Source organism: Alosa sapidissima, chromosome 11 (genome assembly GCF_018492685.1).
Source record: "Alosa sapidissima isolate fAloSap1 chromosome 11, fAloSap1.pri, whole genome shotgun sequence".
Lineage (NCBI taxonomy): Eukaryota > Metazoa > Chordata > Actinopteri > Clupeiformes > Clupeidae > Alosa > Alosa sapidissima.
Genome location: NC_055967.1, coordinates 22,005,331 through 22,022,664, shown reverse-complemented (window position 1 = coordinate 22,022,664; position 17,334 = coordinate 22,005,331). Strand labels below are relative to the sequence as shown.

At 45.2% G+C, this 17,334-nt stretch overlaps 3 protein-coding genes across 11 annotated transcripts in view; 2 read left to right on the top strand and 1 right to left on the bottom strand.

Moving 5' to 3' along the window:
• dgkzb (diacylglycerol kinase, zeta b) overlaps positions 1 to 2,819 on the top strand; it is a 48,229-nt gene extending 45,410 nt beyond the window's left edge. For all 8 annotated transcript variants that reach the window (XM_042110643.1, XM_042110641.1, XM_042110640.1 and 5 more), the window contains 2 exons: positions 1,426 to 1,525; positions 1,613 to 2,819. In XM_042110643.1, the coding sequence (XP_041966577.1) occupies positions 1,426 to 1,525; positions 1,613 to 1,720 (208 nt within the window). In that variant the 3' untranslated portion in view covers positions 1,721 to 2,819. The remainder of the gene's footprint in view (positions 1 to 1,425; positions 1,526 to 1,612) is intronic.
• A 4,988-nt stretch (positions 2,820 to 7,807) lies between these two features.
• On the top strand, positions 7,808 to 12,419 carry mdkb (midkine b). Its single transcript, XM_042109336.1, has 4 exons — positions 7,808 to 7,934; positions 10,800 to 10,873; positions 11,206 to 11,373; positions 11,638 to 12,419. The coding sequence occupies exons 2-4, from the start codon at positions 10,801 to 10,803 to the stop codon at positions 11,823 to 11,825; spliced, it is 429 nt and encodes a 142-aa protein (XP_041965270.1). The 5' UTR covers positions 7,808 to 7,934; position 10,800; the 3' UTR covers positions 11,826 to 12,419.
• A 952-nt stretch (positions 12,420 to 13,371) lies between these two features.
• chrm4b (cholinergic receptor, muscarinic 4b) lies at positions 13,372 to 15,754 on the bottom strand. Of its 2 annotated transcripts, none has more exons than XM_042109334.1 (2): positions 15,352 to 15,754; positions 13,372 to 14,965 (listed from the first exon to the last, which is right to left on the bottom strand). In XM_042109334.1, the coding sequence occupies exon 2, from the start codon at positions 14,941 to 14,943 to the stop codon at positions 13,582 to 13,584; it is 1,362 nt and encodes a 453-aa protein (XP_041965268.1). In that variant the 5' UTR covers positions 14,944 to 14,965; positions 15,352 to 15,754; the 3' UTR covers positions 13,372 to 13,581. The 2 variants fall into 2 exon arrangements, with proteins under 2 accessions (XP_041965268.1, XP_041965269.1); XM_042109335.1 differs by having other exon boundaries at positions 13,372 to 14,889.
• Positions 15,755 to 17,334: the final 1,580 nt, after the last annotated feature.

Sequence of the window (17,334 nt, the reverse complement as noted above, 5' to 3'; positions counted from 1 at the left end):
GTTCTCATTAGCAGTTTTATGCTAAACCATGAAACATTAGCCTAAGCTGCGTCCAAAAACGTCTTTATAAATCTTCAGACCCCCCAAGCGACTTTTTTTGTAAAAAGCGACTAGCGACAAATCTAACTACTTTTTCTGGCGTTCTTGAAGACTTTTTGAGACTGATGTGATGGCATGTAACGTCCCTTTTTACTCTTCTAAGTGAGCAGTGAGTTCGGCTGTGCTGTGTAAGAGTCTCATGCCTGTTTCGTTTGTAGGCTTCAAAATCGAGCATACAAGTTAGAAAAACCTAAAGCATTCGTTTAGGCTATGTAGCCTCAATGTTGTCAATGCAGGACAGACTGTCGGCTGAGGGAAAAAAAATTCTGTCGGTCTGTCCGAGTGACATTAACTAAATAAATCCAAAATATAGCCACTTAATTCTCATTCTGGTGTATACTATGACAAGATGTGCAGAAGTGTATCAATTACCCAATTACCAGTCACGACCTGGTGTAATTGATATGCAAATTAGTGTGTGACGTCATCTAGCGACATTTAGCGACTTTTGGAGCTGGCTTTAGCTACTTTCCATTTGAAATAGTTAGCAACACTGGCCGTCTCACTCCTGAATGGTTAGGGATCTTCTCCTCATAAGATAGTTTGAAGATATTAATCTCTTCTGTTTTAAAGCTTCAATATTTCAGCTAATCCTGTTTTAAAGTGTGTAGATGTTGTTAGTGTGTAGATGTTGTTAGTGTGTAGATGTCGTTAGTGTGTAGTGTGTAGATGTTGTTAGTGTGTATGTGTGTAGATGTTGTTAGTTTGCAGTGTGTAGATGTTGTTAGTGTGTAGATGTTGTTAGTGTGTATGTGTGTAGATGTTGTTAGTGTGTAGATATTGTATGTGTATATGTGTGTAGATGTATCGGAACACCCCCTATTACCGTCGGTCCCGTATTTCCGCCGTCTTGCGTGTATGTGTCATTTAATATCCATTTCTATACAAACCAAGACGGCGGACTCCTAAAGAAACGCAAACACCATAGGTGTATCTAAATTAGCTATGTACCAAAAATTACTTTTTACCGTGACTCAAAGAGCTGTAAACAGTGTTGTAAGGCTGTGTGTACACAACCGCTTGGAGCGCGGATATTTCAGGCAGTAAATGCTCCCGTTAAAAACCAAACCAGATTTTGTTCAAATCTACACACCTATGGCTCCTGAAAAATGTAAGGTTCATTTAGCAAATGTTATTTTGAAGTGTTAAAAAAAATGTTGTTTTAGAATTTCTGAACAAAAGTGGTGATAGTTGGGGGTGTTACGATATGTGTGTAGTGTGTAGATGTTGTATGTGTATAGATCTTGTAATTGTGTAGTGTGTAGATATAGAGCTTGAGGTTGGGAGTGTGTCCATGCTGATGTCTGTGGTCTGTCCCGGCTGCAGGGGTCAGACGGCTCTCCACCGAGCTGCAGCTCTGGCCCACAGGACCATCTGCCACTACCTGCTGGAGGCTGGAGCCTCACTCACCAAAACCGACTTACAGGTGCGCACACACACACACACACACACACACACACACACACACACACACACACACTGTTGTGGTGAGGACTGCTGATTTCCGTTTCAGGGTGAGACCCCCAGAGACAAGACTGGGGACCAGGAGCTGGCGGATTACCTAGAGCAGCTGGAGCACCAGCACATACTGCAGAAGGAGGACCAGGAGACGGCCGTGTGAACCTCCTCCTGCTGCCGCGTCTCCCCACAGGAACTTCCCCATGCGACGGAGACGCATCCCCAGGCCGGAGGCCTTCTTTGGAAGAGTCCCTCCTGGTCCTGCTGGGCTTCATGAGTCCGACTCCGGCCTGGTGGTAGAGACTAGTCCAGTCGGAGACCACTGAGGTCATCCCAGAGTTCAATCTGTAGTTACACTCTTTCGTTGGCGTTGGGGACATCTCAACTTTTTCTTTCTGTCATAGTTTTCTCAGCTTGATGCTTGTGATTGATGTGTGGTACCGTGGTTCCAGAGGGTTCTAGAGGCATCCCATTGGAACTTTCACTGAGAGCTTCCTGCTGCTTCCACGGCAACGCCAGTGTGCTCTGACTGAAAACTGCTTTGTTTCTGCTGCACATCCTGCTTTTTATCTCATGGTCTCTATTTTAGCATATTATTCTCTGAATATTTTATATAGATGTTTACTTCAAAAGGCTTTTCAAATAGTCACATTTATGCCAGATGTTTCAGAAAATGTCACGTTAGAAATAAAACATTTGTTTCGAAAATATCAGTATGGGTTATAAATGTGTATTGCTCTGGTAAATACAACTTTAGTAAAATATAAGTCAAAAACAGGTCTTCCCTCAGTGATATTTCTCTCAGAGGAGTGACCATATCATTCTTGAATCTTCACTTTATTTGCTGTTAGTAACTAAGGCCATCAGTATTATGCTAGTGAGAGAGAGAGAGAGAGAGAGAGAGAGAGAGAGAGAGAGAGAGAGAGAGAGAGAGAGTAGGAGCTGAGGTGCACCTGGCAGTCTGATGTACTCCTAACCGGGGCAGCCTCTCGCCAATGCTTGTGTGCGACACATTATGTGCCAAACTGGACTGCGTGCTTCTTAGTGGAGTCCACCTGCATGGGGCTGTGAGTGGGATGGCCTCCAGTGAAGCTTCATGGCTGCAGGCAGGAGAGGGTAGCGCTGGCAGGAGAGGGTAGTGCTGGCAGGAGAGGGTAGGAGAGGGTAGCGTGGGCAGGAGAGGGTAGCATGGGCAGGAGAGGGTAGCGTGGGCAGGAGAGGGTAGCGTGGGGGCAGGAGAGAGGGTAGCGTGGGCAGGAGAGGGTAGCGTGGGCAGGAGAGGGTAGCGTGGGGGCAGGAGAGAGGGTAGCGTGGGCAGGAGAGGGTAGCGTGGGGGCAGGAGAGAGGGTAGCGTGGACAGGAGAGAGGGTAGCGTGGGCAAGAGAGGGTAGGAGAGGGTAGCATGGGCAAGAGAGGGTAGGAGAGGGTAGCGCTGGCAGGAGAGGGTAGGAGAGGGTAGCGTGGGCAGAAGAGGGTAGCGTGGGCAAGAAAGGGTAGCATGGGCAGGAGAGGGCAGGAAAGAGGGTAGCATGGGAAGGAGAGGGCAGTGTGCACGGGGGCGTCAGCCAGCTGCAGACCTTCTCTCTTGGCTCTGATCCACTTAGGCAGCGGACGGGATGGCCGTCACATTCGCACGCCGTAATGGCCTTCACATTCCCATGCCGTAATGTTCTCTTTCATGACACTATAGTGGGTGTTAGCTTATTGTGATTGGCTGTTTGTTGACTATTTTTTCTAGCACATATCCAATGTTTTGGGGGAAAAATAAAAAAAATAATACATTTGTGTAAAATATACTGTATGTACTTTTCATTTTCTAGTGTTATTTAATGCTATTTTTCAGGCACTTGCTTTTTTCCAGAAAGCTTTAAAATATTGCCAGTAAGTGTTTTGTCAATGCTCTTTTATGAGTTGCTGTGCAATTCAGAATTAGAAAGTATATTTGTATCAAGCATTTTAAAAGATGTGTGAAGAACTCCATATGACGTCTTTGCATCAGGTTGTGTTTTAAAACTCAGAATACGTATGTAAACTATTTATAGTAGTGCAGTCAGATGTATAGACTTTGTTCTTTTTTGTGGGTGGGGGAGCTGGTTTATTATTGTCAATTTGAAACAATAAACATTTTGCTGTCTACTTGGAACATGAAATGTTCTTCTTTACTCCACTCATCTCTCTCTGCCTGTTAGCAATGCCGCCTGTGTCTCTTGTCTGTGTCTCTTGAAACAGCACTGCAAAAAATAAAATCTAACCAAGTGTTATTAATATTATATTAAAGGTGCTCTAAGCGATGCCACGTGTTTTTTAGGCTAAAACATTTTATGTCACTTACTGTAAACATCACCTAACCAACTGCTAGCTGTCTGTGTCCTGAATACACTGTAAAAAAAACGTGATCTCTGTGGACAGCCCAGGCTCCAAAAACGGCAACAAAAACAACCTGGGCAAACGTAGCCCATAAAAACATAAACTGTTCCAGCAAATCACAGACGAGATGCGCGTTTAGGAGAGTTTCAATTGCACGGGAGCAGCACGGGAGGGAGGGGGAGGAAGTAGCAAGCTAGCTCTCTGTTTTGTTTGAAAGTCAACAGAAGTGACGTTACCCAGCATCGCTTAGAGTACCTTTAAGATCAAAAGATCTATTTGGTATTGTTTTAAGTATGAAGAGACTTACCTAGAGCTCTCTCGAAAGATCATTTTGACTTAATTTAATAAGAAGACTGTGACTTATTATGACCGCTGCACAGCGAAGCGGCGGTCATATAGGTTTAGTCAGATTTTTTTTTTTTTTCCAATGTCCAAATGTTTTTTTTTTTTTTTCCAATGTCCAAATTTCCGTCAAGGATTCCCGGGACACTGAAAGACCGGGGTAGACAAAACTTGGTGGGCATGTAACCCCATATGGATAGCATGGAACCATCGTTTTTCGTTTTGATCTGTAGCCCCCCCGCTGGACTGCACCCCCCGAAAGGAGGGTAGGGAAGACAGGTTTTCTGTGAATATCTCGAGAACCGTAAGGTTTAGGAGGACAATTTTTTTTGTATGTTGATCTCAAGGGGCCATGTCAACCCATTCCATAACCACTCATTTCATGTATAGCGCCACCTAGTTAAACACAAAAAAGTAAAAATGAGGTGTTGTAATCGCAGATATCTGTGACCTAACATAGTCAAAACTGCACGAAATTGGAAGTGTAGGATCATTATGACACCCTCTGAATGCACGCCAAGTTTTGTGGAATTCCGTTCAGCCCCCCCGCTGGACTGCACCCCCTGAAAGGAGGGTAGGGCAGACACAGTTTTCTGTGAATATCTTGAGAACCGTAGGGCCTAGGATGACCAATTTTTTCCGTATGTTTGCCTCCAGGGGTCATGTTAACCCATTCCATGTGCACACATGTGCATGAACAGATACACACGCACACACATACATTCAGAGTAATCATACGTATGACACATACTCACACAGTAGACATATGTACGCATGCATGCACATGCACAAACACACATACGCAGGCAAACACACAAGCACGCACACACACACACACACATGCACACAATTAAAGAATTTCTCAGAATTATGAACAGGCAAGATGGGGGTGGGGTTGTATAAAATGAATTTTACATGTAAAATCTATGAACTAATCATGTTTTGGTACTTGTTGTCTAGCAGATACCAGTGAGAATTGAGTGTGGATAATGCAATTTAGTGAGACAGTTAGAATCATATAGGCCTTTCAGCGTGATTTATTTTTGTGGAAAAAATGTGCTGGACTGGACGGCGGTCATATTTTGTACCGCTCTGCGGTACATCTAGTTTTAAGGAGTCTTATGAAGACAAATTTGCTCAACGCATTGGCAGCCAAATTTACTTGTTTTTAGGATAAATTTGCTTAATGCACTAGCCGACAAATTTGCTTGTTTTCAGGATGAAACATCTTGAAATAAGTTAAATTAAGTCGAGTGATTTTACGAGAAAGTGCTAGATAAGTCTCAATAATGAAAACAATACCAACTAGATTTTTGATCTTAATTTAAGATTAATAACAGTTTTTTGCAGTGTGCAGCACAGATGACCTACTTCACCAAACTAACAACCTGCAGCACAGACTAGGGTTGAGCACCAAAACCCAGTTCCAATACATAAACGGCGCCGAGGCAGACGGTAGTAGTAGTAGTAGGCCTGGGAGCATGCCTATGTTCCCACAGCTCTATGTTCCCTAACCCTAACCCACCCACCCACACCTCAGGCCTAACCATAACTCCAACCTTATAAATTGGAATATAGGGCTGTGGGAACATAGGGCTGACCCCGTAGGCCTAACGACATTGAATAACAACGTGGATTTTGGTGCCTCATTTCGATGCCACTTAAATCTTGTGCATTTTTTAAATATGAGCCATCACTGCACGTCATGTGTCATCTGTAACATCTTGCTTTGATCACACCACATTCTATACAGTTAACTAACATAAACACTTCAAGATATAAGCTTAAAGCAGAGCGGTGCACAACATAAGCTAGTGGACAGTGATCACGTAAGCCCATGCCATTGCAAAATAGCCTACTTCAAAGCAATATCACAAGCTCTTTTCGAAATCTAGCAAATAACTACACACAAGCAAAAAGCTATGCAACAACAACAGCCTAGTTTACACAAACACTTGCTAATGCGCTAACTGAATGTGCTGATGGCATCTACAGTGTCCTCCAAAATGATTGGCACCTCTGTTGACTAGAAAGAGGAATATAAAATCATCTTTTGGAAATTGATCTTAATGCCTTAAGTAAAAAATGAGGAAATATCCAACCTTTAAGGACACTAATTTTCTTTGTGAATGAATAATGTATCATAAATAAATTTTCTTCCTTAAAATACAGGGGTCATAAGTATTGGCACCCCTATGTTAAATTCCCATAGAGGCAGGCAGATTTTTATTTTTAAAGGCCAGTTATTTCATGGATCCAGGATACTATGCATCCTGATAATGTTCCCTTGGCCTTTGGAATTAAAATAGCCCCACATCACATACCCTTCACCATACCTAGAGATTGGCATGGTTTTATTTCAGTTAGCTGGTTTGATTTGCATTGAGCTCAATGAGCATAAAAATAAAACCATGCCAATCTCTAGGTATGGTGAAGGGTATGTGATGATGTGTGGCTATAATATTAATATACCTCACTGCGTCAGGATTAGTGTGTGCTTTACCTCACTGTGTGTTCACTGTGTGCTGAGTGTGTTTCACTAATTCACGGATTGGGATAAATGCAGAGACCAAATTTCCCTCACGGGATCAAAAGAGTATATACTTATACTTAGCTGCCCAGCTGTGACCACTCTAGCCATGTTTCAGGTAAGTGATGGGTAGAGGCAGGTTGCTGCCTATTTGTGGAGGCCAACCTGCAAAGGTGTCTCACCTGAGAATGCAAGCGCTTCTGCAGACAGGTACCTCATTTATGAACAAGACCTCTCCTCCACTGGACTCCACCCTTTCTGCAATCAGGAAGTGTTGTCTTGAAGTTGGTTCACATTGCACGCGCAATCGACAGCGCTGCGCTATAAAACCCATTATTTTCAATGGCTTGCTTGCGCAAAAACTGGTTTGCCACTGCGAGGCCAAAATACAGCGAAAGCGGCATTTTATAAATCATAGGTATTTTGCGCTGAGCCCGACGGCAAGCACAACAAAAATCTTTGGGACATCAACTCCACAGCAAGAGCAACCTAGTGGCGAGCGTAGCACATGCCGCGTGCAATGTGAAGCCCCTTTGAGTCAGTAGAAGAATACGGGGGCTTTGGCACACTGGAAGCTCAGCAAACATACCTGCATGTTAAGAAATAATGGATGTTGTTTGCTTAGTTGGATCAACGTCATGCCATGACCACAGCTATAGAACTGAGATTATGTCTGGCGGCTCAGCATTGACAGGCTGTGTATCATGAAAATGGAAAATATGCATAACAATATCTGGTTATTTGACTTTTAGTAATAAGATACTGCCTGAGGAAAACATCAGTAGGTTAATTTACAGTAGGTTAAGAACCAAATCATCCAAAAGTACATAGCCTAGGGAAGTGTGGCAAATTGCAATAAAAATATGTGTTGTTTTGATGTGTTCAAGGCTAGACTACTGAACGTTCTATATCATACAAATTACAAGCATTTGGAACTGGGTGAACTAGACTACATTCTTCTTTAGAGTTATGGTCACGTGGTGCTGCCGGGGGGGTGGGGGGGCATTTAAATATCGTCCATAAGGGACCAGCTCAAACTAGTTGAGAAAAAAACAAAGCTTGGTTGCCTGGTTGAATACAGTCAGCTCCCGGACACGCATAACGTATTGACCAAACGGCGACAGTGCATAACAGTCAAGTAAGTCTGACATTCTTTATTCATCTGCTGCCACATGTAAAGCAGATCATTCCGTTAAATTTTTATAGCTTTTAGGCATACAAATATATAGGCTAGTTTAAAACTTAATTGTTTCAGTGTTCATCAATTGGTGTAACGTAATGCTTGCAAGATTGGGTAGCCTGTAGTTTACTTTAAACAACATCAAACCGAAATGAATAAAAATGTGCGATAGCCTTTGTGGAAGCTCATGTGAAACTCCTAATTGTTCGAATGCAAGGTTCACGTCAGAGTTAATTGTAGCACATTCCTCCGTTAATGCGTAGCATACGGTTCCAGGCTACATCGAAGTTTCCTTTATTGGAAGAAATTCAGTTCGCAGCATTTTTTTTGTCACTTTGTTGAATCAAATCGGTGTAATTGGCGTGACATTATGCGAAAGAATTAGATGTGATGCCGGTTTCTAGCCTGGTGTATTATTGTTTTTAATGTGTATCTAATTTCTAAAAATCCTCATCATAGCCTCCAGTATGAACCAGTACTTGATTAATTCCTTGCATTACTCTTAATTAGTCTATTCGTGTCGGTTCTGTTCCCTTGTCATTGTCGTTTTATAGCCTACTCTTTCATTTCAATGGTGGCATTATGTTCTAGGCTACTTTTTTGTCTGAAGAGTTGGATCAAACGTCAAACTTGGAGTCTCAACTAATTGTTGAAATTGTATCCTACGCCGATTTCACATTGCTGGTTAGACTATTTACTTGTAATCTGTTCAAATCATGTGGGCATGTGTGTTTTGGTGATCTGAGAGAGAAAAAGCTCCCGGCTCAGCCAGGCGGTCTGAGGCCATCTGGAAGCAGAGCGCGAGAGAGGGGGTGCGAGTCCAATTGTTTTGTTTGTGGCCCAATTCCTCCCGGTGGCTCCAATTCTGTCAAAACCATCAAGGCTTTTTTTATTAATGCAGGAAATGACTGGAACCAAATATTTGCATATCACTGAAGAGGTCTGTCAGGAAAATAGTTCTGTCAGAATGTACTTGATCTGTTTATTAATTTGACAGAGCCAGAACCTTTAGATCTAGTGTCATCTCAAAGTTGGAATGGAAGGAGTAACCTGAAATATCACTAGAGCAAACTAGGTCACCCTCTGGTATCTATTTTCCATGTTCTCCTGAAATCCCAGATTGTCTCATAAAATGTTGTAAATATTTAGCCTACTCCTCATTACCACGCCCGAAGAGTTTCCCATGCAAGCCCAAGGACCCAGGGTGCTTGGGACCCAGGAGGAAGTTTTAAAATGCCCTGCTAAACATTGAGCGAAAGGAGCGTCACACCCTCTTTCTTCATCTTTAGAGACGTTTTGTCTTCTTATGCAAATAAGTCTATATTCAGTGGCGCCTGAGGAGCCCCCCCTCTCCTTCTGCCCCCTCCCTCGGCGAGGGCTCAGCGGTGGGCCTTTAAGAGCAGTGAAAACGGGCCACAGCAGCCTTTGTGTGGAGCCAGTGAATCAGTCTTCCTTTGAGGCTACAAGGGGCTTTGAGTGCTGGCCTCTCCCTCGCATGGCTGGAGCAGAGTGGGGAGGCCTGCTGAGCGCGCTCACTGCACACAAAAGTGCTCCCCGGCAAAAGCCCTCCACATTTATGAGCAGCTGAAGAATGGGCCAGCCTTGCGCTACTCCTGGGAGAAACGGAGGGGGGGAAAATGGAGCGGAGAGCCTTTGCTTTAATAGAGAGCCGGGGGCCTCGTGAAACGGCCAAGATGGAGGAATTTGCCTGTGCAGCTGAGACACTGACAGACATCTGCTCTTAGACGGGATAGGCTGCCTGGGGCACAGTTCTCGCACTACCACACTCATGCTACTTTACTATACTTACACTACTTTAGAATACTCTACCATAGGCTCTACATGTCACTTCACCATACTTATACTTCTTTAGAATACTCTACCATAGGCTCAACCAGACTGATACTGCTTTAGAACACTATTTCTGCTTTAGAACACTCATACTGCTTTAAAATACTCATACGAAGGTTCAAACGTCTGGTGTTCCGCATTAACACATTTGCGCACCCTGTACAGCCTAGCTGTCAAAAGTGTGTACGTGTGAATGCCGCCTCATTCTGCTTTAGAACGCTCATACTTCTTTGGAGTACTCAGACTGCCGCCTCATTCTGCTTTAGAATGCTCATAGTGCTTTGGAGTACTCAGACTGCCAGAGTACTCATACTGCCTTAGAATATCCATACTGCCTTGAAATACCCACACTGCCTTTGAATACTCATTCTTTCTTAGCATATTCATACTGTCTTAGAATACTCAAACTCTCACTCAGTTATATTAGTGTACACAGTGGTGTGCATTTTTCAGTGAATGTATTATCAGACCCTCCTGATGAGTGTGTGCCTGGCCTGTGAATGTGGAGAGGTGTATGATGACTGTGTGGGCCAGTTGTGTGAGTGGTGAAAGGTGTGTATGTGTATGTGTGTGGTGACATTTGTGTGATGAGCGTGCCAGGAAGTGGACAGAAGTGGGAGTGGTGCCCGGACCGGAGTAAGAGGCGGCGGCTGGGGCCAGTACAACACCTGGAGAAGTGTGTGTGTGTGTGTGTGTCAGGGCTCCAGACACGGATAATTACAGGGTGAAGACAGCCTGACAAGTAACATAGTGTGTGTGTCTGTGTGTGTGTGTGTGTGTGCGTGCGCCAAGTCAGGAAAACCTTTCTGCAGTACTGAGAGCTTCCTGCAGCCTGGGGCTCAATCACGGAATGGCTTATATTGACCTGTCAGCTCCCTTTTCCCTGGACTGAGTGATTAACCCTCTAGGCTAGTCTTTGCACAGACTAGGGATGTAACTCAGCGTGTGTGTGTGTGATTGTTTATTCTACAGAATGCGGCACATCCTCTCTGTAACCCTGCTGTTGGTGATCGTGATGACAGCAGATGCATCAACAAGGAAGAAAGGTTAGTACATTACTGTTTAAAACACAAATCGGCTGCTAGCTGCTTTGCTAGCTAAAGTTGTGACGTCGGACATGTCTTCTGCTCTGGACTGATTCAGTAAAGTTGTGACGTCAGACATGTCTGCTGCTCCTCTGAGTTGCTAAGGTGTGTTTGTGCATCCTGTTGGTGTGTGTGTGTGCCCAGTTGGTGTGTGTGTGAACGCCCATTTGGTGTGTGTGAGCGCCCAGTTGGTATGTGTGTGTGTGCGCCCTGTTGGTGTGTGTGTGTGTGTGTGTTTGTTTGTGTGTGCATCCCGTTGGTCTGAGCCTGATGCCTGCTGTGTGTGTGCCCAGATAAGGTGAAGGAGCCCAAAAGCGGCGCGGACTGCGCTGAGTGGAAGTACGGCCGGTGTGTGCCCACCAACGGAGACTGTGGCGCCGGCGTGCGCGAGGCCACCTGCAACCAACAGACCAAGAAGCACAAGTGCAAAGTGCCCTGCAACTGGAAGAAGGACTTCGGAGGTAAGAGCCAAAGGTTCAGGCACAATCTCGGGCCCTGTTGCCATGACACTCAGGCACAATCTCAGGCCCTGTTGCCATGCATGTATGTAGCAAAGCTGATGTCACTAACGCCCTGTTGCCATGCATGGATGTAGTAAAGCTGATGTCACAAAGGCCCTGTTGCCATGCATGTAGTAAAGCTGATGTCACTAACGCCCTGTTGCCATGGATGTAGTAAAGCTGATGTCACTAAGGCCCTGCCTGCTCTGTGCTCTGTGTCTGCAGCGGATTGCAAGTACAAGTTCGGGCGTTGGGAAGAGTGTGACTCCACCACCGGCACCAAGAGCCGCTCGGGCACGCTGAAGAAGGTTCTGTTCAACGCAGACTGCCAGGCCACCATCAAGGTGTCCAAGCCCTGCGCCCCAAAGACCAAGAGCAAGCCGGCCAAGAAGGGTAAGGGCAAAGAGAACTAAGGGGCATCTGGTAGGACCACTCCGACGGAACCCGCACCTCCATCCTGTCCCCCACACAGAACAATCCTCTCCTACCTGAAGACCTGACCGAGATGGGAAGATCACTTGACATTCCTCTGGTAAAAGGAGGGAAAGGGTGTTTTTGTGGAAGGATAAACCTGTGGCAATTTGACGGTTTTTTCCCCCTGAATTTCGGTAGACATCCACACATGTAAATGATCTCAATATAATTATAGAATTGCTGTCTGTGGTTTTACAGAGTAACACCTCTAGGTTCTTATTATGTAGGGTTACTTTAAACGTTTACTGTACATTTGGAGGTTTCGACAATTTATCAAGTGCATTTTTACAATGAAAATTGAGATACTGTAGACGTAACATTTTATAGGAAATATTGATGGATATTTTCTTCAATTTATAAATAATTTACTTTTTTTAAATAAAAATGAAGATAATTGGTCACATTTGTATGCAGTAGAGACAGTATGTGAAAATATCTACATATCTGAAATGCTCTGTACAGTCCTATAAAACCTCACACATATGATGACTTAGTGCTCTGGCCTGTGAATAAAGGAGTGAGAGGAAATTGTATTTTCTCTGGTCTGGTGTCTTGACTCATTTCTGAAGTACATCCTCACCCCTAAACCCCAACCCTAGTCCTCATCCTTACTCCTCCTCCACAGTGGTGGACAGTAACTAAGTACTTGATTACTGTATTTAAGTATGATTTTCAAGTATCTGTACTTCACTTGAGTATTAATATTCTTTGGAAACTTGACTTCTACTCCATTATATTTGAAAGGCAAATACTGTACTTTTGACTCCACTACATTTGAAATATGAGCATGAATTCCTGGTTATTTTTAAGCACATTTGAAGTGATCATTTCAATGCAATAATGAAATAGACCATATTGAAGTTTATTTTTTTCAATAGTTCAATTTGAACTTGGCTGTGGTAATGATAGTGACAGCAGATTATTCATCAGAATATCCATGATCATGATGAATTTGGAAGAAAATTAGACCTGACCTGACATTCACCACATAGCTAGATCATTACATCATTAAATGGTAAATAAAATTACTCATAATTGAGTTATCCTGTTTTGTATTCGGTGGTGAAAATGCAAGGAACTTAAGATTTGTTTAAATCTTTGTGACCAATCAAAGGATGTACATCTTGGCAAAGAAACATAGAAACATTACATTACAACACATTAAAAAGGACAAATACTTGTTCTTTGTCCACCTCTGCTCCTCTAGCAAAGCGGTCATGAAACGGGTTTGATTGGGATTTACTACATCAGATACATCATAGTGAGCACTCATGGATTTCAGTCAGAAATGCCCCAAAGGCATGTGCTTCATCAGTAATGTAGAAAATTAAAATAACTCAGAAAATAAAATTAAAAATCTATTTGAAAAGTAATATTTCAATTTACTATCTAGAAACAATGTTTGAGGAGATCTTAATGTGAAAGAAAAGCTATTCAACATTTCATGGACATTTGTTTCATTAAAAGTTCAACTAATGGATGAAATTGAAAATCTGTGCTGTTCATATATAGAAACTATACTTAAAGTACTTTCTAAAACTATTGTAAATATACATTATGAGGGGGTTGCAGTATTCAAATTATTGTCGAAGGGGGACATGCCATTAAAAGTATGGGAACCACTTATATAGGTTATCAAGACGTAGCTCACACAAAGCTGTGGTCAAGACTTAGTTCACACACAGCTGTGGTCTTCTATTTGGAGTTGATGTTCTTATACCGACACAGCAGAAGATTCCGGAAGGTCTTCTTGAAAGTCTCATTGCAGAGCGCATAGCAAGCGGGGTTGATAGTGCTGTTGATGTAACACAGCCAGTAGCTAATTGTCCAGATTGTGTCTGACACACAGAAGTGGCAGAAGGTCCCGATGAGAACCATAATGTTGTACGGCGTCCACGTCACCATGAAGGCCAGGAGCACGGCCAGGATGGTCCTGGTCACCTTCCTCTCCCTCAGCGAACCACGTCTCCTGCTCCTCTTGCTCCTCTTGCTCCTCTTGCTCACGCGGCCGCAGGTGGGGGTGCCGGGCACAGGGGCGGAGGCACACCCTCCCAGCTTCGGATTGGAGAACCTCAGAGCCCTCCGGAGCCCCTGGTGCCCCACCTCCGAGAGCCGGACGGCCTCTCCCGTCTGGGCGGGCTGGCTGCTGTGCTGGCTGGACTCTGTGTCCAGTGGGGTGAGGTCCTCCCCTGCATGAGGGCCTCCCATAGGATGGGCTCTGGATGTGTGGGACAGTGCGCCACTCTCGATGGCCGAGACCTGGAGGAAGCGGGAGGTTGTCTCGGTGGTGGAGAAGTTTGGAGCAGAGCTCCGTGGGTCCGAGTGGCGTCGGCTGGCCCTGGAGATGCGGGCGTACAGAACCGCCATGAGAGCGGCCGGCAGGTAGAACGATGGAACCGCGGTTGCTAGAGTAACAGCGGGGTTCGACAGGAGCTGGATGTAACACTCGTCCCTCTGGTGAAGGCGTTGCCCATTGAAACGCTGCCATATCAGGATGGCCGGCGCCCAGAGCACGAGCGAGAAAACCCACGCCGTCAGAACCATCAGCCCTGCGTAGTGCAGGGTCCGTCTGGATGGGTAGGTCAGGGGGCGCGTCACGCAGAGGTAGCGGTCCACGCTGATGAGCAGCAAGTGCATGTTTGAGGAGTTGCTGACCACGTAATCTACCACGAGCCACAGGCTGCACATGAGTGGCCCAAAGGGCCACTGACCCATGAGCATGTACGCCGTGTAGATATTCATTGAGAATGCACCGATGACCAGATCTGCACACGCCAGGCTGAACAGGAAGTAGTTGTTGACGGTCTGGAGGTGGCGGTTGACGCAGATGGAGAGCATCACCAGGATGTTGCCCAGGATGGTCATGAAGCTCACAGAGCTGGCCGCCCCAATGATGAGCATCGTTTCCACGGAGCTGTAGGGGGTGCTGTGATGGCCGCACGCCTCTCCTGTGCCATTACCCAGACAACCAGCCCGACTACCATTTAGACCGGAGTCAGCACCCTGCGAGAATTCACACAGGCTTCCATTAAGGATTGAGGACATGATTAAATCCATCAGGATTAAAGCCAGTGCCACCCTGAGAACAAATAATTTCACTACCAAGTGTCAACATTGCAGTTTTAGAAGAATTATTTGCAATTCATGTGCAGGAAATGCAATATTACGGACATGAAAAATGCATTGCTCTAAATATTACTGAACAATACAGCAGAATCACAATATTTAGGACATGAAATTATCATTATTATTGTACTGCATTGTCTACTTCAGAAACACTGCAGTTTTTGTCCCATAACTGAAGTTATTTTTTGTAATATTTCACAATGCTGGCGTTCATCTAGTTCTTGAGTCATCCTGTAACACTCCAGGCATTTTAGCGACACTGAACCATCCATGACATTTGTGCAGAGAGCTAAACTGAAACTCCCAGTAAAAGCAGTGTTGTGAAATAACTCCACTCACCATTTCAGTAGGCTCAGCTCAGGCGTTTACCGGCAGTGTGCAGCAGCCTCCGCCCGAAGCCCAGCCCCACAGGATGTCCAGCAGGTACCGTTCTGGCGTTTCCAAGGCAGCTGGGACGTTCCCTAGGTCTCTGGGAGATGGGTAGTTGCTGCGGTGACCGCTTCAGAGGGGCACATGGCGCCTGTGCAGCAGAGCATCTCAGAGCTGTGTATCTGGACACAGCCGGCCAGGTGACCGGTGGTGGCTAATGCAATTATGCTAACTAATAGGTCACATCACTCACCCTAACCAACTTACACAGCAAACCCTTAATGCATACATGCATCCTCTCCCCAACCAACTTACACAACCCCCAGAATTAATGCATACATGCTGCACTCACACAACCACTGTCCACTCCTGTTGCAAGTGTTACCAAGTGAAAAGATATCCTTTTACATGAGACTGGTCTGTTATCAAGTGATAACATGTCTGTTGACATGAGACTGGTGAGTTATCAAACGATAAGGTATCCATTTACAGTACATGAGACTAGTCTGTTATCAAGCGATAACATATCAGATAATATGAGACTGGTTTTTGTTGGTGTGATGGCCTTTTCAACATAGCATGCTGACCGCAGGGGAGACAACTTTTTAATTAATTCAGAAAGCTGACTTGATGTGATGTCACTGTTGAAACCCTTAACAGGTGTGAGTTTTTGAACATTATAACAAAAGAATTCATGCTGCCATGATGAATTCAATGAACCCAGATATTTTTTAAAACTAAAAGGAATTTTCCAACATTCCTGTCACACCGGTGACAATGCACCTTTAGAAAGCTGACTGAGTGTGATACGACTATTGTATTAACAAAGAAAGCGGACTGTTGTTGTGACTTGATTTGTTTATTAACACAGAAAGCAGACTGTTGGTGTGACTTGTTTATTAACACAGACAGCTGTCTAAAATAACATCCATGAGGAGCCGCCCCCACTCTTGCCCCAGCCCCTGGTTTTGTTGACCTCTCTGTGAACGAACATAACACTGGATCTTTGGTGTTCCATTGCACTTGGTAGACCCTTCAACAGATAATCTCAGTTTTGTCAATGCCATGGCGACAGACCGTCACCGCCTTAGCGACAGACAACAGACATGATGCAGAAAACACCACAGGTTTCGGCGCCAGAGAGGGAGGGAGAGGGGGAGGGGGAGAAGGAGAGAGAGAGGGAGAGATGCAGAGTACTTCTGGCTGGGTTGAGCGTTGCTTCCTAACTCCCTCTGATGGCCACACCATTAGGGCGGGGAGTGGAGTGGACCAGATTCTAGTACTGCATGGGTTCCGGTGCTGCTAAGGTTTCGGCAGACAGGCTCCGGTGCTGCACAGGCTCTGGTGCAGATCACGTTTCGATGCTGCACGGGTTCTGGTGCTGCTCAGGTTCTGGTGGACAGGCTCCGGTGCTGCATGGGTTCCGGTGGACAGGCCCAGTTCAGTCACTGTATTTAAACCCACTGAAGTTGCTTCAGCCCAGCTGAACATGACCAGCCGCAGGCCTCTGGGAAGGGCAGAGAGCCGGCTGGGGAAACCTGTGATGGCCGCCTGTCTGGAGTCCCCAGGGGGCTACGCTGTCGCACCTGCCCTCGTCGCTAATGGGCCTCCCACCCTATGCTCCCCAACACCCTCATGCCCACCCCCCACCCCACCCAACATCACAGCCCAGCACACACACCAGATCAGAGTCCCCACCAAACCCCAACACCAGATCAGCGTCTTTGTCTAATGCCCACCTGGGATGATGGGGTGGGGGCAGGTAAGAGGAGCATCATGATTGTTAAGGCAGTCAGTCATTTTTCCTTAAAAAAGAAGATGCACTCAAGTGGCTGTTGAAGGCATTTCCAGATCCGTTGTCACGGAAACAGGCGAGTGATCCTGTGTCTCCTCCCCATAGAAATGTCTCTGTAAAGGTGGCGGGGTGCCAAGACAACCTTGTGATCGATGAAC